This window comes from Meleagris gallopavo, chromosome 1, assembly GCF_905368555.1.
Source record: "Meleagris gallopavo chromosome 1, MGAL_WU_HG_1.1, whole genome shotgun sequence".
Lineage (NCBI taxonomy): Eukaryota > Metazoa > Chordata > Aves > Galliformes > Phasianidae > Meleagris > Meleagris gallopavo.
In genome coordinates, this window is record NC_139404.1 from 83,413,407 (window position 1) to 83,435,424 (window position 22,018).

Here is a 22,018-nt window from a genome sequence, read left to right on the forward strand (position 1 = left end):
TTGAGTCACCATCCCTGGATGTGTTTAAAAACCATTTGGATGTGGTGCTCAGGGACATGATTTAGTGGTGGGTTGTTAGAGTTAGGATAGTATGGTTAGGTTCTGTTCGGACTTGATGATCTTGAAAGTCTTTTCCAACCTGAGCAATTCTGTGACTATGATTAAACCAGACAAGTCTGATGGACAGCTGCAGAATGGCAGGGGCTTCCTCTCTACATGCACAAAAACTACCATGCTGCCAAAGAGGATGTTGCTGAGGCAGCCCCAGAAATACATGCCTCCAGTCAGTCAACAGCTAATAAAGAGCTGTGCTAAGGATGCCATTACCTAAGCTCTTCCTGAACTAGAAGGCTGGCTGCAATAGAAGCTTGTCAGTGGAAAGGTGTAAAGACTTCCTGCTTGGACATCACAACGCTGACCAGGGATAAATGCAGAACAGGAACCTTATGTATCAGTACTTACTTCTGGAGAGTCCTTATCATACTTCAGAAAGAGGGAAAAAAAAAAGAATAAAAAGGAAAGAAACCATTGTGAAAAATTTGAAGAGTCATATAAAGTAGAGATGCATTTCACTACATCACTACAAATTTTTAATATAAGACCAAATCTGAATCGAGCAGGGAGCAAGAAAATTTGGCCTTCTTATGCTCACAACCTACATTCCTGTTTATCTCTTGACAAAAGATTTTTGGTGTGATGCAATGCAATAGGGTCTGTATTTCCACAAAGGACAGACTCAGAGACATTGTTTGGTTTTTGCTTTGATGCACTGTTTAGAAAGTGGCATTAGTCAGTGCATCTAATAGCCCAGTGTGGGTACATTTCTTTCACGTACTTTAACACCTGTAATGGTTTAATGATAAACATCATAAAAGATCAGGATGGTTTATAAGTAGCTTAAAGGTATTAGGAGGTTTATAAAGCTGTAAAGTATACCTGCCCTTGAGGGCTGCACTGATTTAATTTCTCAACCACAGTGATTATTGCATCTTCAAAATAACCTGCGTGTACGCACCTAGTCTTAGCAGACAGCAAAATCAGCATTGTTTCAGAGCAGAACATCAAACAGCTGCATTGTGCTGATACCTGTCAAAAGCTAAAAATGTAATTAAAGATGCACAACTAAAGAAGTTTTTAAGTATAAATGATAATTATTGAAGCGTCCACTATAAAAGAATTCTGAGTAGAAAAGCTAAGACCTGTAGGGTCTTCCTTACGACACTACAAGGAGAGATCTGCTTCTAGTTACAAGTGAATGTTCATGCACATCTGGCATAATATTTCAAGTGTGTTTTTAAATGCCCATTGAAATGGCTTCCAAATATTATATTATTTCCTCTCCCTAGACTGAAAAAGCTTCTTGAACAAGAAACAGCGTATCAAGAAAAAAAAGAGAAGGAAAACAACAAGAAAATATCTAAACTGAAAGAAGAATTGACTAAACTGAAATCCTTTGCTTTAATGGTTGTGGATGAACAACAAAGACTCACTGAGCAGTTGAATCAACAAAGTCAAAAAATTCAAGAGTTAACCACTTCTGCAGACCAAGCACATGAGAAACTCGCTTTTGCTGAAGCAAAAGCTCAAGAGCAAGAACAGAAAGCCAGCAGGCTGGAGGCTGAACTTCAAGTCCAAAGCAGTAAGGTTTCCCAAGATCAAGAAGCAATGATGGCCAAACTAACCAATGAAGACAGTCAGAATCGTCAGCTCCGGTTAAAATTGAATGCACTCAGCAGACAAATTGATGAGCTGGAAGAGACCAATAAATCTTTAAGAAAAGCAGAAGATGAGCTGCAAGACCTAAGGGATAAGATAAATAAGGGAGAATATGGGAACTCCACTCTTATGTCTGAAGTGGAGGAATTAAGGAAACGACTGCTGGAGATGGAAGGAAAAGATGAAGAGCTCATAAAAATGGAAGATCAGTGCAGAGAACTTAATAAAAAGTTAGAAAAAGAAGCATCACAGAGCAAGAACCTTAAAGGAGAAGTTGACAAACTCAACAAAAGAATTATGGAGCTGGAGAAATTAGAGGATGCTTTCAACAAAAGCAAACAGGAATGCTACTCTCTGAAATGCAACCTAGAAAGAGAAAAAATGGTTACAAAGCAGTTGTCCCTTGAGCTGGAAGGCTTAAAAGCTAGGGTTGGAGAGCTTGAAGCAATTGAAAGCAAGTTAGAAAAAACCGAGTCCACACTTAAAGAAGATTTAACAAAGCTGAAGACTCTAACAGTGATGCTTGTGGATGAAAGAAAAGCTATGAGTGAAAAAATAAAGCAAACAGAAGAAAAGCTGGAAGCTGCAACTTCTCAGCTCCAGGTGGAAAAAAATAAAGTGACATCCATTACAGAAAAACTAATTGAGGAAAGTAAAAAGGCACTGAAATCAAAATCTGATGCAGAGGAAAAAGTGTCCAGCGTCACAAAAGAAAGAGATGAACTGAAAAACAAACTCAAAGCAGAAGAGGAGAAAGGAAATGATCTTGCTTCCAAAGTAAATATTCTAAGAAAAAGACTTCAGTCACTGGAAGCTGTTGAAAAAGAATTTCTTAAAAATAAGCTTAAAGAGACTACTAAATCCAGCACTTCCTTGCAGCAGGAGAACAACAAAATCAAAGAGCTTTCTCAAGAAGTCGAGGGGCTTAAGCAGAAGCTGAAAGAAATGAAGGCCATAGAAGACGATCTTATGAAAACTGAAGATGAATTTGAGTCTCTAGAACGAAGATACGTCAATGAACGGGACAAAGCCAAGCTCCTGTCAGAGGAACTGGAGGCTGTGAAAATGGAAGTAGCTAGGTATAAACTAACAGAAAAGGCAGAGTCCAATCAAGAGCAGCGTCTTTTTAAGAAGCTTAAAGAAGAAGAAGCTAAATCAAGTCACCTTTCCAGAGAAGTAGATGCACTGAAAGAGAAAATTCATGAATACATGGCAACAGAAGACCTAATCTGTCACCTTCGAGGTGATCATACAGTCTTACAGAAGAAACTCACCCAACAGGAAAACAAGAACAGGGAGTTAGCAAGAGAAATGGAAAGCCTCACAAAAGAGTTAGAGAGGTACAGACGTTTCAGTAAGAGCCTCAGACCTGGTGCTAATGGAAGGCGGATATCTGACTTACAAGTTTTTTCTAAAGAAGTCCAGACAGATCCAGCTGACAACGAACCACCCGATTACAAAACCCTCATGCCTTTAGAGCGAGCAGTCATAAATGGGCAGCTGTATGAAGACAGTGATTATGAGGACAAGGACAGCAATGAGGAGGAACAATCAGTGGCTTTCAAAAGCAGCTCATCCATTGGGAATGCCATGCACAAGAAATTATGGATCCCTTGGATGAAGTCCAAAGAAAACCACCACAAAAATGGAAAGATTCATACAAAGCAAAATGGAAACTGTGCACAGGCTGGAGACTTAGTGCTAAGCCATACACCTGGCCAACCTCTGCACATAAAAGTAACTCCAGACCATGGGCAGAACACAGCAACGCTCGAGATTACAAGTCCTACTACAGAAAGTCCTCACTCCTATACAAGTACAGCAGTTATACCTAACTGCGGCACTCCCAAACAAAGAATAACTATTATTCAAAATGCCTCCTTCGCGCCTGTAAAGTCAAAAGCATCAGAAGGTTACACGAGCCCAGAGCAAGCCATTTCTCCCATTACTATGGCTGCTTTTGCAAGATCTCAAACTCCTGACTCATGTGGTTCCTTAACGCCTGAAAGAACAATGTCCCCTTTGGCTTTGCCAGGTTCAAGTTCTCAGGAACAAATGCTCTCCACAGAGCCGTTGGAAATGGGAACCAAGCATGCCGTTTTCAGAGTATCCCCAGACAGGCAGTCGTCATGGCAGTTTCAGAGATCTAACAGCACGGGATCAAGTGTAATAACTACTGAGGATAACAAAATCCACATTCACTTAGGAAGTCCTTACGTCCAAGCTCTCACCAGTACCAAGACCGTCAGCCCCTGTACCCCAGTGCAAGATAACAGAACTCCAGCACTAGCTAATGGAATACCCAGTAAGCCCACCAATAAAATCACCAGCAGTATTACTATCACACCAACAGCCACTCCTCTCCCACGGCAATCACAAATTACAGTAAGTAATGTCTATAACTGACCCTCATCCATGCTGACACCCTTACCAGCAAACCCATCCTGTTTTTCATCCCAGCAAGAATTATTTGGAACGGCCCTTTTCCTATGGGAGAGATCTGTGCATGAACTTTACAACAGTATATGAAACTAACGTTAAGTTTTGCCTGCTTAGTGTTATCAAGTGTGCACTTACTGTATATCTTCTAATTGAAATACAGTTATGTAAAATATCTAGTCTTGCACTTGTATAAATGCATCTTTATGTATTTCCATTTTCAAAATAACTCACATTACTTTTGACTGCAACTTGCCTTGGTGAAATATTTTAACATTACAAAAACAGTAAATAATTGATTATTTTTATCATTGCTTGCAGAACATTTTTGGTTCCTTTGTGTGTGTGTGTGTTTGTATTTTATTTTATTTTTTGCATGTATGGAAGAATATGAATTAAGCCATAATATTGCCTGCTAACTCCAGAAAAGACTTAACTTGTTACCTTCCATTTCTTCCAAATTCCTCCTAGCTCTCTCATTTCAGATAATCATCATTATATCACACACACAATCAACACAACATGTATTGTATCTTGTATCAGATTTATGATGCGTAAATGATATGCTCCAGACCAAGACAACCACTTTTTTCTCCCCATCCTTTTGTAAATCTCTTTTTATATCCTCATGTAAACCCTAATTCCCTCCCAGAAAGGCAAACATTTGGGTTTTTTTTCCCAACACAACAGAAAAATTGCTATCACTTAAGTACACTGTAAAACAATTAACAGAAATACATTTCTAAGTTGGTAATTCAGAATGCATTCACATACAACACTCAAATTTCATATAAGCTCTTCATTATCACTCCAACGTGCTATATAAAAACACTGAAGGAGAAACAAGATTAGCACTTGTGGCCCACCATCATATTTTTCACATAATAGGCAGAAGCAGCTCGACTTAAGCAATAAGAAGTAGCACTAGACCACCTCTCTGAGCACACAGGCCTCTAGGCCTAGGGTAAATTGCAGTACCATACAGCACAGACAAAACAGGTTAAGATATTTCAGTGATGGATATGGAATTAGCGCCCAAGGAAAGGTCAGAAACTTAAACAATGCTGCCTCAGTTTACGTGTGGGCCAAACAGCAAATTGTAGCCTCCCAGAAAATATTGCTAGTAGACCAGCTTCATTCTGAACGTAAATCAAGCCAAAAGATCTGAAATTCACTTTCAGATCACAGATTACAAAAGCTGTCTTGAAAAAAAAAAAAAAAGGAATTTGGAAAGGCAGCTTCTGATTCCAAAGAAGTGCCTAAGTAACTTATGTCCGGGGGGTGGGAGGATTGGAATTAAAATAAAATCTCCTTATCAACAAGGAAGTTTGCATGTAAGGACAAAGTTCCTATTCATTTCTTCACTAAACCTGTATCATTATTCTGCTTACATTATCTGAAGTTCAAAAAAAAAAAAAAAAAAAAAAAAAAAAAAAAAAAATCGTACCTGCAGTATAATTTAGCAGCTGATTCAGCAAAGGACTTTGGCACACACTTTAACATAACAAAGGGACTTTTATAGGACAGGAATCCAAATGGTTACAGCTGTAGGTAATAGCTAATATTTAAAGGAATAGCTTCTATTGAAAAGCAAAACCCATCACCCATTCACACTTCTTCTAGGTAAAATCAGCAATAGGAAGGAAAATTAAGTTACAGATTTTGTGTTTGGAACTCAATGTAACAAATGTACTTCAAGGTCCCTTGGTGATCTGTGAGGTTCCCATCCAACCTAAGCTACTCTATGACTCTGTGATACTATAGCTGAGCAGTGGAAACTTTAAGGTCAAAATATGGGATGGTATAAGTCTAGCTTAATGTCATGAATAGCTTCAAGAACTGCTGTATCAGGTTATCAGGCTTCATAAGAGGTCCTTCACACTAGATTTGTTTCAATTTATCATCGCTGACTCGAAAGTGAGATCTGATTAAGATCTGGGTCAGAAGAAATGAATGGTCTCACCCTGCGAAGCAGATTGCAAGTTGGCTCCCACCAACTTCAGCAGAAGTTACCAATCAAGACAGTAGCTAGCACTCAGGCAAGTCAAGATTCTAACTTGATTTTTATAATAAATTTACCATAACTGTGCCAATTACATAAACAAGTAACTTTCTTGCATTCAGCTTACATATTATTAACTGAAAGGCTCATCCAAAATTAAAAAGCAGAAGCAGTCCATTCAGAACGCATTCTCTGCACGTCTAGAATTTGGAATACTGCATGTTCTGTTGATTGATACCCAAGATCTCTGCAGGGGCATGTTATAAGCATGGTACTCAGTAACTGTGCCTGAAGTGCATACTTGACAGCACACTAATGGATGCCAGATTCTCTACAAATTAAAGGATAAACAACTGTCCTCCAGAAACACTAGCATTTTCTTCAATCAGACTTTAAAGCCTTGTGGAAAAAATATTTCACTTTATAGCTGTGTTCAAAATGTACAGAAATGTGTTGATTATTAACTACCTGCCCATCTATTCCAATGTCTTTGAAAGACAGCACAAAACAGGACATAATAGCAAGAAGCATACTTAGACCTTTGGGCAATTCCCAAGCTATTATGAATAAGGACTTCATAGTCTAAAGCTAAGTTTTCAATACAAAGCCTAAGCCAAAGTTCACAACACTTACAAGTTTAATCATTAGGTGGGACAGTACTTCTGCTCCTGTCTCAGTACTTCTACTGGTGGTGGTTTACCAGTAACTGTCTAATTAACAAAACACAAAGGAAGTAGTCACTCACTACCATTACTTCTCAAATTAGATGTACTGATATTATATGTAAGTGAACTTGCTACATTTCCTCAAAAACACGCCTTGATTAAGGGCATTGATTATATCCCCCCATTAATTAAATACTCTACATACAGACCTCAACTGACTTCACATGGATTTTTTTATCATAGATTTTCAACACATGAAAAACACAATTATTATTTTGCCTAATAATTTTATTTGCAGAATAAAACTTGTTCAATCCATTCAAATTCCCAATATCTTTTCAAAATGTATAGCAGAGAAGAACATTTGCTCAGATGTACTTGTTGAGAGCAGAAACTTACACTGAATAAAAATAAGCTAGCTCTATTTTCATCATAAGAGAAAGCATAGCTTAGTGAAATTGCAAGTGTTTACAAATTTACTTCAAGTTGTTCAGATCAGCACTCCGTATTTCAGATGATTTCTTTTTTACTGAAGGAGAATATTCACCTGCTTGCTTAGCAGGCAAAGAGAAAACAAAGCAAGGGAAAAATTACATGACCTGTCTGAAAAATGATTTAAACACTTTGAACAAAAAGCATAACTGTATTAATTTCAACCAAGCAAGGCAGTTTTTCCAGGACTCAGATGCACTCCAAGTGGTAAGTACTGCCGTTTTAGTATTGGAAGATGAGACACTTTAGTTTTCAGTGTTTTCCCAAAAGCCTAAAATTTGACAGGTACTTAAAACAGTGATATAAATAAATATTAATGGGAAATACGGTCGCAAAGAAAAAAATCCAAACCACTAAGTAGGGTATATCTGAGGGATTAAACCGTGAAACGGAGCATAAGAACAGTTTTCAGCAGATCATAGTATCAACCCATCCCTTTTCCAAAACAGCATGCAGACATCTCCTCTCAGATCTACAAATCTGCTCTTTCCGCTGGATGTCATGTTAAGTCCTCAGAAACAGAAAGGAAAAATTAAATCATAAAGGAAATGGCAGAAATTATCAGCCCGCTTTCTCTTTTCAGTGTTAGTTCTGTAAACGAGCAAAGGAATGCAAGCCAAGGCAGCATCAACAATTCAGTACTCAGCATTTCTGAGTCATTATGTTTACGCAATAAAATATTTCCTTTGAAATATTTATAATTTTTTGTCACAAAAGGGAGGACAGATGAGGGACGGGAGGGGAACGAAGGAAAAGAAAAAAGAAGAGACTAAGAGCCAATAATGGTACTGCGAGCAGAGTGTCCATCCATCAACTGAAAGATATCTGAGGTTTAAGAAAAGAATCCCTTCCTCCAGTTGCTAATTCATGAATATAATTGAGAAAAAAATATGGGACTAGCCAGCTAACCTTCCTATTTCAAAGCACTGTAGATAACATCAACAAGGTACTTGGGGACCGAATGCAAGGCTGTAAGAAGAAAAAAAAAGAACTGTATGTATGGATCTCAAAAAGGCCTAAAAAAGCATGCTTCCCACGCTAAGAAGAAAATAATAAAAAGCAGAATTATAAAGTATTACTTTCTAATTAAGGCTGAATGGATTCTGCAGGGTTAGGTGAGAGAAATGGAGTACCCATTTTCCCAGGGACTTTGTCTCTAGGAACAGCTACTGAGACAGGCAAAACAATAACTGGCAACTGCCTGATCTCCAGGCATAAGTGAAGACTACCCAACATTATGTTAACGAGAAATAGAAGAGAAAAAGATCTTATGGTTCAGACACAGCATGAGTGGGTGCATACATTTCAAAATTAGCACCAAGCAATCTAAGTGGGAAAGTGCTCAAGAAAAAGGCTTTCCTTAAAAGTTTAAAATGAATGAAGTGTTTCCACAAGCCTGCAGCCAGTGGCCCCCCACTGTGGCCAAATTCTGTCTGACAGCCCATCATCAAATGTCCCATCGATTGTGTGGGCATCCAGAAAGCCTCAACTATCAGAGCTGCCAACTGCACTTGACTGTCCCCAAACTACTAAGGTAAGCACTCTTGTGGAGCACATTTTGAATGCAGCAGGATAAGCCCGTTTCAATCAGGGACTCTCCACTCTGTAGGCACTGGCCTGAAATACCAGGGTCTTCATACAAGGATAGGCAAGAGACGCTACTTCTCCTCTTATCCCTACTACAGGGTACTGTCCACTCCAGTTTTGCTGACATTACTGCACATGAAGTAGCACTGTGAGTCAGACCAAAAAACTAACCTGGATTCAAACAAACAAAAAGAAGCGTTAATTTCATAGCACAGCTCAAACAAGCAGCTGTGTCAGTAAAACTGCTGGGACAAGCAACAAAAGAGGAGCCCTCTTAATACTGAAATTGCTGCTGAATTGCTGGCCTTATCTCCTTAGACATCGCCACAATTGTCTGCAGAGATGCAATCTAGCACATAAATACATCAAAAGCACTCTAAATGTACAACCACCATTCAGCAGTCCTACTAACAGCCTTCTGGGTACTAAGAAATGACTCTCACTTTACAGCTGAGAGGAGAAAAAAATAGGGGAGAAAATAACTGACTCGTGTGCAGGCTTAGCAAGGCAGCTCCAGTCATGACTAAAATCCAGAATTTCTTATCTTTGAATGTCTCCCACTGAAGGCTTTATGGGTGATGTTTTATCACACAGAAACATCAACAAATGGGGACAAATGTAGGGTTTTTTTGTATGTGAGTAGTATACATAGAGAAAGATTTGTGATTAGACATATTAATTACATAATTAAATTTATATTCATCATAAGAATGTAATTAGCATATAATATAAAATAATTATATAATTAAATATCTATATATAAAATATGTAGCTAGTTTAATTACATAATTACATATATATTAATTACATAGTAAAATATATGTCTGTATGTAAAAACGGGACTCTTATTAACACACCGTTAAATGTGACCTTCACAGAGGAAAGCAGCCTGCTCCCAGATAGAAAATAGGCTCTGATGATAAAAGCACAGAGTTCTTTTTCCTCCTCCATGCAGAGCATTCTTAGATACAACCTGGTTACTTCTTACCTCTGTAAACTTCTTCAACATATGTAATTACTTATAAGAGAAAAGATATTCAGAGCTTCTCAGCTGACGATTTTAATACTGAGAATGCTTTCACGTTAAAAAGTGTCTGCAGGTGTGTGTTCAGTTCTACACACCTTTGAGAGGTGAATATTTACAAATGTACAAACACATCCCTCCCTAGATGCCCACCATCCATAGAGAATGAGACTCAATGTCAAGACTTCTACTCCACGAATAGCAGCAGTGATTTAAACCGAGAGAATTGATGATCTCATAAACATTTGTAAAATAACTTCTTATAGAACACTAACTTTTCAGCACCAGCAGAAACATTGAAGTGTCAGCAGTGCCCTCCCCTGGACAGAATTAATATTGCGTGGTGCCCCGTAGCCCAAAAAGGACGCGCTCGCTCTTCTTGGGGATGGTCAGTGCCTCTAGGGCACCTCAGAGCTCTTCTCAATTCAAGAGGCATTCCATCTCAGTAAAGGGCAGGTTGCACTGCCTTGTGGGCCCAGGCCAGTCTTTCCCCTAGGAGAAACGACCTTCAACACAAACTCACCTTTCTCTGTGCCTTGCCACCTTTTAAAAAAAATGAGCCTATAACTACCTTATCCTTCAAGATTATCACATTTCCCAGTGAAGATGTCCCAAAAGAACAAGGCACATGGCAGAAATTTAGTAATTAGGAATTCAAATTTTGTCCCCAACTCTGTCCAACACTTTTTCTTTTTCCCATCATTAGAAAGTAGATGTAAGCTTGGGCATTCAGCAAACAACATCATGGTGGCACACGAGTACAATTCATCACGCATATAGAAGTTATTCCTAATTTTAATATAGGAGTTTCTGTCAAATACTTCATGTTGTTGAAATCACGGGTACTGTAATAGGCCTACTATCAGCAAAACAGTAGAAATCATAGAAAACTGAGCACAGAAGGGACCTTGGGACATTTTTCTGCCTATTTTTCTGTTACACTTTGACCAAAACCCTTCCAAACGCCTGGCTCCTCCTCTTCTAAAGCCCCTGCAATGATAATTTCTCAGTTACCTCAAGAATCTGTAACAGGGCTGAAGCTTTCTTGCCACTAAAAATCCTGCTAATTTGTAAACTGAATTCCCTTTGCTGTAATTGATATCCAGTTTTTGTTACCAATCCTCCCACTGGAATTGGAGAACTACTTTCTCAGCAGCGACCATTCACATATTAGAAAACAATTAACATATCTTTCTTCACTTCTGTTTTCTCCAGGTTAAACCCAATCGCTTTCCTGCCTAATAGCTCAAGTACTACAGCTATACAGATCAGTAATTATTTCCCCACTGCACAGCTACTTAGAATGGTGTGTATATTTCTGAAAACGCAATGCCCCAAGCCAGACAGTACTCTGGCTGAGGTCTTACCAATATTAATAAGGACTACTAATCCCGCTCCTTCCAACACATCTGAATATAGTCATGCACATAAACCAGTTGCACAAAAGGAAGTACAGAGCAACTGAGAAATTTCCCACTGGATCCCTAGAAGATGGATGCCAGGACATAGTAAAAGAAAAGGAAATATTCAAATGCCCTGAGCAGCTCAAGAGGCCCAACTGAAAATTTCAGCCTAAAACATCATGCATGGACACCAAAGGGAATATTTAGTTTTGCCACTCAGTCTTAACTCATCCTCACTTGCAGACCTGGCTTAGGTTCTGACTGCATTCAGTCATCCAGGAAAAAGCTGCAGCCTGGCAAGCAGCGTGCTCTTGCACGTGCAGACATCTGGGTTTCTATAAGAGCTTTTCAGCACCACCCCCTGGCCACTTTCAACGAAGCTGCAAATGATTCTTTCTACTGCTCAAATTTCTTAAACTAAAAAAATTAAGGAATGAGAGAGAACCAGATCCGAAGTTATTTCTCCTAGATAAAGTTCTACAATGACACTAGAAACATAAGTGAGCAAACCTACAGCAGAAGTGCGACGTGCTCTCTTCTATTCAAATGAATACAGTTTGAACAGGAAGCAAAGCACGCACCGCAATTCCAGAGCAAAATGGGACTAGGACCAAAAGCAGAACTACTTGAGCAGCACATAAACAGGTGTATTTGCCCTCCCTGACACCTGCACGCACACCTGCCTCAGCCCCCTCCCCAGAAAACCAGCACTGCATTGTGGCAGAACTCCTGATGGTCTGTGTCCGTAACTGATCAGCTGCCTCTGTGCTCTTGGGAAAGAATGAAGGGTACTTGGAACCTAAATCCTGGTATGTCAGAGCAAACCTTCACAGCCAACTTCCTGAAATTACAAATAGGCGTTTTCACAGTTGCGTGTGAAAATTTGACAGCTGTCACCTGTGAAGTGTTTGTTCCAATCCCTGAAATACCCATTGCCAAGCACCTGTACCCCATACAAGTTCTCAGGGTAATATCCTTTCTCTTGCCTGTCCCTTCTTCAGGTGATTGACATCTACAGTAGAAGTCAATTTAAAACTGAAGAAGTTAAAAAAATTTTATAAAACAACAGTTTTCTTGTACCTTAGATCAATGCTTTAACTACTTATTTGATACTTTCTGAATCCAACACCTAAAATTAATATAATGATGTTACTTTTGCAGATAGATATGCTCCATAACCTGCTCATTTCAAAAGCATGACTAGTTTAATGTCTTTGATTTATTGTTGTTGTAATGATTTGCCCACATTTATACAAGTGCATTTACAGACACTGAAATAAAGGAAAACCACGCAACTGCTAAAATCTCATCTAGGTAGCTCCTGAGAAACATTTAATTTCTAGGAGTGGTTTGAGAGCACTGATGGGAACGGAAAAGGCAATGCAAAAGGCAGTTCAGCCTGGTTTTTGAAGGATAAATGTCATATTTTCTCTTCCATCACTTAGAAAGACAGCAAATATAAGAAGTGCTTTACAAATGAGAACTCAAGGAGCTATACCTTAACAGCAATTACAAACATGGAGCTGGCAAATTCAGGAAACAAGTGGGTGGCAATGAAGAATTGGATAGACAGAAAACCATTCCTTTTGATGGAAGAAATGAATTGGTAATAAGGGTTGAAAGGATTTGAGGACATTCTTGGTGTGCACGCAGACTACCCATAAACAGATAAGAGCTAAATATCAAACTGAAAAGACCACCAATATCTTTTTTACAAGATGAAAGAGGAGGGAGAGAGCTAGGTGAATAGTTTGTTAAATTCCTGACTATAACAGAAATCACTGTGATATATCAAATTTGTGATATAGTCAAATACAGTCCAATTGCAGAAGTGCATGTTTACTTATTCTAACATAAACAATTAACATTGGTATAATTCATTTGCATGAGAAAAAAAATTGTGTTTTTTCCCTTTCATGATTACAATCTGAGTGATAAAATTATTTTCCAAATGCATGTCCTTTTTTAATTCAGCATTTAATTAAAAGTTTCAGTTCAGCTATAGTAAAATAATGATGCATCACATACCTACAAACTTTGCTGCCACCTAGAGGTAAAATCTTTCAAAGACCACAAAGCACAGAAAAACGCATTTCCTTTACCTTCCTCATTTTCAAGGCCAAACACTTTCTCTTCTCAGTGTTTAGATAAAAGCTACAAATTAATACTTTCTAATTTCAAAAAGAAAAATATAAAACAAGCCACACACTGTTAGACATAGCATCCATGTATCTCAGTGTCAGCAGTGACCAGCAGTAAATGCTTACCAAAAAAAGCTTATGTATCAAGCAAGCAGAGCGACAAGTCCAGCTTCTAGCAGTCTAAAACTTAGGGCTCTCCTCAGCTGAAACCTGCATCACATCTTTATTTTTCAGCAGTCCCCGACGGACTTCATGAATCATTCTAATCTCTCTCCAAAGAAATTTATGTGATCATTTTATCTGCCTGTGCCAATATGTTTTTGTTCATTAGCAAGGCAAAACACTTCCTTCTCATCTTTTACCTGTCTTTTGATAGCTTCTGTGTACACTCTCTCACGTACGTCATTTGAAAGAGCAAATTCCCCTATTCACCATCCAAGGACTAGAAATAATGCTAGAATTTTGTGTTGTTTTTTCTCTCTACAACCTATTTTCTAAAAATAAGTTTCAGTGTATGTTACCACTCTTTACACAGAAGACATTACATAACTGATCATCCTTGCTATCTTTCTTTGCATTCTTTTATACCCAATTCTGAGCCAGTTCAAACCATTTCTGACTGGTTCAGACCTCAGAATTCTAGTTCCCTTCTGGGGTTGGATATCAGGTTGGATGTTAGGAAAAACCTTAGAAAGAGTGATGAGACATTGGCACAGGCTGCCCAGGGAGGTGGTGGAGTCACTGTCCATGGAGGTGTTCAAGAACTGAATAGATGTGGCACTGAGGGATGTGGTTAGTGGGCATGGTGGGGGTGGGTTGATGGTTGGACTAGATGATCTTAAAGATCTTTTCCAACCCTAATGGTTCCATGAATCTTTTTCCCTGATTTATGATCCATTAAGCAAATGTACGAAGTGCAAACTTCTCCAAAGGTCCTCCATACTGAAAAAATACATGCAAAAATTTAATGTTGGCTTTTCCACTACTGCTTTATCCTTTTGAGAACTTGTATCATACACAGTTGTCTGCAGCCAAGTCGTAGGCTCTTAAAATGATACACTCCAAAAATATTTATTCCACGTATAATTGATTCTGGATGGAGAGTTCCCTCCTACAAATACATTCACTTTGTGTACACTGCGGTCACTTTCAAAGAATGGGTTTCTCACATACAAGCTAAGTCTTTTCTGCTACTCAGGACTCAATTATGTCTCGCTTCTGCACATGGAAATTCTATGATTACTCACCCAGAGAAATCAGAGTTTGCAGCCTTTGAATGTCATGCTATCACTTCCATCACTTAGCTCAAAGGGCTGCTGTCCTAGTCAGAGGCCTGACAGAAAAAACTATTAATAGGCAGAGAATTTCCAACCATTTGGATTCTTTGGTATTTATCAAACAAGCAGGTGAGTTATATTCAGTGTCACACTCTCATTACCAATGAGGGTAAGGAAGTTCCGGCAAACAGTTCTAAGTGAGAGCAACATGTTTAATTACAGGAAGTGGAAAAGAACAGTAAAGTGCTAAACATACAAACAACCTCTCCTCCTAACATGAACTTTTGTTTGTTTATTTCAAGATTACTGATGCGTTTCGTCAATCAATTCCAACTCGGATCCCCAAACCAAAGCCAACAAATGCAACTAAATTACCTGTCAGAATTCCTGCTGGACATCTCAACAAGCCACTTCAAGACAGCAGTTCTGGAAAGCTACATATTATAAGGACTGTGTCTAAAGCCTGCCTTCACAGTGGAGGGAGAAGGTAAATCATCTTCTATGGTCTATGACATGGGTTTAAGCAATCTGAACCTCAACAGCAGTTATTTCCACTGGGGAGAAGTCTGAAACCTTCTGGATGGTCATTAGGCTAATGGTCACCAATTATAGGAGAGCAAGAGACAGCCAGATTTTTAAGAGACACAGGTAACTGCATGTCTGTAGGGACCAAGGTATGCTCTCATTTTTTCTGGCATAATTCCAGAATTTGTCCTTTGCAGTGGAGAAACAATTGAGATACAAATCGGTTTTGACACGTTCCACAAACAGCAACACCAATGTTGTCTCTCCAGATTTATTCAATAAACTACACGAAACAGGGTTGAACGAGGGAAAGTTTCATTTTCAGTCAGTCCAGTAAAGAAGCGTTTCAATCTGGGTGTTTTATCTTAACTAGCAAAGACAAAATGAAGAGAGGGATAGAAAAAATTGACTCTTTTATAATGCATAAAGCTTCAAAAAGTTGTGCAAAACATCACTTAGGAAACGTAACCTGCAGATGAACAGTTCTCTCCTCAGTGAGTTGATTCACCCCACTTGCGTTCATGCAGATGTTACCTTTAGAAAACAGTTGCAAAATTGAGATTGACATTGCTTGTATTAGTTATTTTAACTGTCATCCTTTTATTTAGACTACAGTACTTAGATTTGAGTTCACTTAAACAGTATTTATTGAAACTGATCAAAATTTATGTCCAGTGTAACAATATTTGTTAAAGAAGTGCAACTGTTATTTTGGTCCTCCGCAATTCTGCCCCTCCCTTTCAATTGCCCACTATCATGGAAAATGGACAGCTGCAGTCATATCTTCTAGAGAATTTTTTTTTTAATCAAATTCGTTGCACAAGTAGATCTTGCTCACTCATGAAAGAATTTGCCATTTTCTTGTTTTTTTTTCTTAATGTATACCCTCTCTAAAAGACTTAAAATTTACTCAAATTTACTTCCAGACAAGGTAAACAAAAAAAACAAACAAACAAAAAAAATCAAATGCTGGAAGAGGCTCCACATTTGTTCTTTGTTTTTAGTTGTCTGCAAAATAGCAAATGTTGCTCTAACAAGAAAATTCCTGACTGTTTTATTGTAGAAAATTAAAACTAACAAGATACTATTACTGCAAGTAACTCTCCCGCAGGAATTCCATAATACCAACTAACCCGAGTTACTGTTTTAGAATATAAAACTTAATTTATTTCCCTGGTATTAATGTCTCCCTCATTCTTCTTCCCCTAACAGAGTGCATTCCAACAGTCTAAATGGCTCAACTGATAATTTGTGGGAAAGCTCCTTTCACATAGGTCTTTCTTTAAGAACTGCCAAATCTTAATTCCTAAATAAAGCAAAAGCTGGTGGTGATCGCAACATCACAGCCAGAATTGGGACCGTTTTGCTGAAGCAAAGAGAGATTTTGATGCGTTCGGTTACCCAATTTGTTTCCCTTTTATTTCACAGCTAAAAGTTTAACTTAGCCACTGAGCCAGCACAACACATTAGCACTCCTGCGGGACTATTTTTGCAAACCCACAACAGAAATCTATGCCTCCCTCAACAGCCTCACAAGAAAATCTCAATGGGTAGTTAAAAAGTGAAGGTTTCAAAAGATCAGCCTACCGAAACCTTACTTCAGCATGTGCCTTACAAGACACATTTTGGCAAAGAACAGAAATTGAGAAAAGACTCTTCTACATTAAAAAGAGAAGCACTCCAATTTAATTCACTAAATCTACAGCTAACAATAAAGTTCTGAAGCTCCAAGTGACACATGCTCAGGTCCAAATAAAGCTCACAGAAGCACCCCGTGATATGTTCTGCAAGATGCGGAACAAGTGTGCATGATGCAAAGAAGCAAAACGATTTCCAAAAGCAGCTGTCAGCCTGGCATGCTCATCAGACAGATGTGAAAAGGAGCATCAGCACAAAAACAGCTTTCATCAGAAGGGACAGCAACTGATGGATGAGTCAAAGGAAAGAGACCATACACAGGTCAGCTCGCCAACAGATCCCTGCTCTGATCACGCAACAAAACTCTTAATAATTGAGCTACAATGAACAGTCCACTTCTCACTAGTTGCAAAGCCCACAAAACAAACCGATGCCATTTGGCACCCTTTATTACCAGCCTACAAACAGAAAACAAAAACGTATGGGCAAAAAAATGAATTCCCACAACAACATCCTTTGCTTTAGAGCATACAAACAGCCCCACAAGTACTGTCAGATCATCATCTACAGTACAATATTATACTTCATACCTGTTTTTACTGCTGGCGTAAAAGAGTTTCCCTGTCTTTTGCTCTAACTTGGGATGACACAATTTATTTCAACTTATAAGGGACATGATCCACACAGCTTTTTATTTAAGGATAGAAAAGAACTGACAAGGACAGATGCTACAGTCTTACGGGATAAAGGAAGACAAGGAAAGCACAGAGAAAGAAAGACAAGGAGTGGTAACAGAAAAAGAGGTAACTGGAAGAATTTCTGGAAAACAAAAGCCTGTCCACCCTCCCTCAACCTGCCCAGAGATGCGGCACACCCATAACAGGCAAGAGAGACATTGTAATGCTGTCAGAAGTGCTCTTTCTGTTTATGGAGAGAAAAGGAAACAGCTGATGTCTTACACCAGCACTAAGCAAACTCCTCAGTATTCCTTAATCTCTCCTTCTAGTTCTGAGTACAACACAAAAATGGTATTCAGTACTGCACATAGTTGTGGCATGAACTGGTAAAACAGAAGGAAGGAAGCCCTGAAGTTATATGACTTGGGACACATGTAACAGTAAGCAAAACTAATAAATAGCCAAAAATCTCTAACCACCCTCTCCACATCTCTGAAAGCAAAAAGTATGCTGAAGAAGTTACTGAGCAAGATACTTTAGTTTGTGTCATGTGGCAAGGTAAATAGATGGCTAATCCCTTCATGCAAACATTCATGTCCCAAAAGTGAGAGTAAATACATTCAATTTTTAATACAGACTCTGAACTAATGGTTTCTAATGACATGGTCAAAATCAGATTAGGAATTACTCATACATCCATCTATTAGGATATGTGTTCTGTATTTTCATCTCCTTTTAGCGAGTCTGAACACTTATCATACACGACTCCTTAGAAGTAGTGTCTTCTGAGTACAAATTGCTAAAATGGAAGACACTTATGAGGGCTGAGATTTTAGGATGAATATTTCATTGGTCAGTTTTTATTCTAGGGCTAGTTGTAAGGGACTTGGCACAAGGTAGGTATTTAAAGAATATATTTAATTTTTTTCCTGCTTTCTACCCATCTTTGTGGCAGAGATGCTTTTTAAAATAGGTCAGCAATTAAAGTTGGATAGTTTTTTAAACAAACTATGTGTTTCACAGAAATAAACATGATCAAATGTGTCAAAAGCTCTAGTGGGAAATTATATTCTTGTATTTCTGCTTACAGCGTACATTGTAAACCTTGATTTCCTATTTCTTGCCACTTGATCTTAAAGCACTTTATAGTGTCCACAAGACGTGGTACAAATTAACAACTGATTTTACATCTGCTGTACGTGAGGAGCAGCAACACAAAATAAAAAATATATGGACCTTCTACCTACTTAACTGATGGCTTGTGTCAACATCATACAACAGCACGCTCCACATAAAGAACCTGTCAACAAGTTTGCAAAGGTGGGATCTGGGAATCAGAACGTATACGTGGTGTGCACAACATTCACCTGCAGTGTAAGTAGCAAAACATTCATATAGTACTTTTTGGAGTTCACTACATGTAGTGCTTTTAGAACAGGGCTGGATTAGACACCTTAGCAACCTTACAATTGCAAAAATCTGGAGGAGTTGTGTGTAACTGAGAACTGGGATTCTCAACTCAAAGTCAGATGATTTATACATCATGCCGAAGGTTTATCATCCAAGTGAATAAACATTTTCCTGAAATGTATTCAGTTTCTAAAGGAAAGCTGTCAAAGCTTATCAGCCACTGTATAGGTAACCTCTAGTTAGCAGGGGGAGCACAGAGGCTTGAGGAATTCTAAATACCTTATGAAGAGCATTTGTCATAGGAATAGGAAGTGCTTGTAGAAAACAGATGAGACTGAGAATTAAAATGAAATGTTCAGCAGCCTCATTAAGGCTTGTGATCCCTTCTCCCCCGCCTCCTTACAATATATATGTACAATTCATCTCAAAAGATTCTCCAAGTGCCTTTTCAAAAGAAATTGTCTGGCACAGGCTGCCCCATCCCTGGAGGCTCTCAAGATCAGGCTGGATGAGGCCCTGGGCAGCCTGAGCTGGTGGGTGGCAGCCCTGCCCAACGGCACAGGTTGGAACTAGTGATATTTAAGGTCCCTTCCAACCCAAACCATTGTGTGATTCTATGAAGAAACACCGGGTATAAAAGCCAGATATCATCATCATTAGGAAGAGAGACAAATTACCTGCTCAAAGAGCAGTGGCTGGGAAGAAGCAGCCATTCAGCTCCTTTCACAGCACATCACTAGGGCGGTGAGTCCACCCGCTGAGCACACGGGCAATGCACGGGTACCACGGGTACTTCTCCCTCCAAAGGCTCTTTTTTGGGTTTAGGATTCCCAAGGCCTTATAGAACCATACATGCGCTCACGATAACCGGTCATCAGCCCACATTAAGCAACACCCTTTCATCAAGTCCCCGAGCTGCGGGAATTCAAGGAGCGTTCGGACACGGCACTGTGACACAGGGCTTGGATTTGGGCTGCTCCTTCGCAGAGCCACGAGGTGGACTCGGTGATCCTTGTGAGTCCCTCCCAGCTCGGGATACTCTGTGATTCTATGATCAGCTAAGCCCAGTTCTGAACGCAGCAGTTTACAGGCTAAGTATCCTCAGGGACAGCCGCGCACAGGGTGCGTTGCCTTCTCCCCCTCCCTCCCCTCTGCTTTTAAACTCTCGTAAAGCGTATTTCTGGCGGGTGGAGAGAGAGAGAGAGAGAGGAAAACGTGAAGCGGGATGTGAAAAGCTGAGAGTGGGAGAGGGCAAGCGAGGCTGGAGAAGCCAGCGGACAGGGGAAGGAGGGCTCAAAGCCCTCTCCGAACGCGGCATACCTGAGCCGCTGCCTTCCCCCGCCGCCGCCTCCCACCACGGCTCGTCCAGCGCGTCCCCCATGCTGCCAGCGCCACGCGGGTCCGCCTTCCTCCCTGCCCGGCTTCCGCGCTTGGCGGCCGGCGCCCTCACTTTGCGACAGCACCGCGGAGGGGCGGGCGGAAAGGTGTCGCAAAGAAACAACAACATACCGACTCCCCGGCCGTGCTTTACGGCCGAGCGGGGCGGCACGTCAACAGCTATGGCGGAGGGGGACGGGGCGCCGCCGAGCAGCTGGTGAGTTGGGTGTCGCTGCGCGCCCGCCCGCTCCCTTCCCTCCCGCCCCTCCCCGGAGCGGGGCCGGGGAGCAGAGGGAGAGGCGGTGGAGAGGGGAAAAAGATCGCCCCATGCTCACCGCCCTCTCCTGTTACCCCCCCGCCGGGCCCGTAGGCCCCAGAGCGGGGCGAGTGCAGCGCATCCCATGCCAGCCCTTGGCGGGTGCCGGAATGGGGAAGCGCTGCCTTCAGAGCGGAGCGGCTGGGCCGGAGGGAAGGGTGCTGCCCCAGTGCTAGGCCGTGGCTTTGGGGCGGGCCGGGAGCCTTTGGGAGCGGGCACTTAGTGGATTTGCTAGCTTTCCCTGCAAGCCTGCCAACCGTAGGTGCTGGGCTGTTTCTAGAATAGCTCTGCTCCTCTGCCTCCCCCAGCGCAGATATTACTTCTAATGCATTTTACATTGAATCTCTGGTCCGCTAGTGAGAGACTGCTTCTGGTGTGTGTGTAGCATCACTTCAATGCTAACAGTGCTGATGGGGTCTCAGTATCAGCCACATTTATTCAGTTAAGACTTCTGAGGCTGAATTTAATCGGGTTTAAACACTGTAGTTGTTTTCACTGCACCCTGCACTTCTATGCCTCCGTATCTTCCCTTTTCTCTTTGCGTTTTTGCATTGCATGTAGTGCTGTGTTATTGCCTTGCTCTTTGTCCCCTCCACATAGGCACTTCGCAAACAGTGTGTTGCGGAGCTGCTCCTTACCATTGTTCCCAATCTTGCTGGTTTTGCTTCTGTGCCTTAATGTGGAAGATTCAAAGTTTGATGCTTCCTGTGCCCAGGCTTCTTTGTGCTTTGTTGTCTCTCTATGAAAACAACCAGAGCTGACAAGCATGCAGATGTAGCTGGTGTCTGTTCTTTGTCTCCGTTGGTTTTGCAGATACAGCTCTTGGGGATGAAACAACCCAGTGTCATTTAGTAGCAAAGGGGAATGAACTGGAATTCTTTTTTGTTTGTTTATTTAGATTTTTGCTACAACTTTAGTGCTTATGAAGTGTTTATACAAGTGCAGTGTTTGGTATCTTACTTCTAAACAGTCCTGACTGTTGGTATATATAGTTACAAAGCTAAGCAGTTCTCGTGTAACTGGTGATAGAACTAGAGGGAATGGCTTCAAGCTGCGCCAGGGGAGATTTAGGCTGGATGATAGGAAATACTACTTTTCTGAAAGAGCGGTCGAGCACTGGAATGGGCTGCCCAGGGAGGTTGTGGAGTCACTGATCCTGGAGGTGTTCAAGGAACATTTGGATTTTGTGTTGAGGGACCTGGTTTAGTTAGAACTACTGGTGATAGGTGGATGGTTGGACTGGATGATCTTGAAGGTCTTTTCCAACCTCGGCGATTCTGTGTTTCTGGATTGAGTCACTGACTTTCACTCTTGACACTTTGGAATATA

At 40.4% G+C, this 22,018-nt stretch overlaps 3 protein-coding genes across 6 annotated transcripts in view; 2 read left to right on the forward strand and 1 right to left on the reverse strand.

Moving 5' to 3' along the window:
• The window catches only part of LOC100543350 (filamin A-interacting protein 1-like), a 55,187-nt gene extending 36,350 nt beyond the window's left edge, over positions 1-18,837 (forward strand). Inside the window, exons 4-6 of the mRNA XM_085216781.1 lie at positions 1,347-4,101; positions 15,049-15,233; positions 16,484-18,837. Of these exons, the coding sequence (XP_085072907.1) occupies positions 1,347-4,101; positions 15,049-15,233; positions 16,484-16,574 (3,031 nt within the window). The 3' untranslated portion in view covers positions 16,575-18,837. The remainder of the gene's footprint in view (positions 1-1,346; positions 4,102-15,048; positions 15,234-16,483) is intronic.
• Positions 1-20,518, reverse strand: part of CMSS1 (cms1 ribosomal small subunit homolog) — a 228,431-nt gene extending 207,913 nt beyond the window's left edge. Inside the window, exon 1 of the mRNA XM_085238453.1 lies at positions 20,317-20,518. Coding sequence (XP_085094579.1) covers positions 20,317-20,503 — 187 coding nt within the window. The 5' untranslated portion in view covers positions 20,504-20,518. The remainder of the gene's footprint in view (positions 1-20,316) is intronic.
• Positions 20,442-22,018, forward strand: part of TBC1D23 (TBC1 domain family member 23) — a 31,171-nt gene continuing 29,594 nt past the window's right edge. For all 4 annotated transcript variants that reach the window (XM_085238294.1, XM_019619132.3, XM_085238310.1 and 1 more), the window contains exon 1: positions 20,442-20,590. In XM_085238294.1, the coding sequence (XP_085094420.1) occupies positions 20,556-20,590 (35 nt within the window). In that variant the 5' untranslated portion in view covers positions 20,442-20,555. The remainder of the gene's footprint in view (positions 20,591-22,018) is intronic.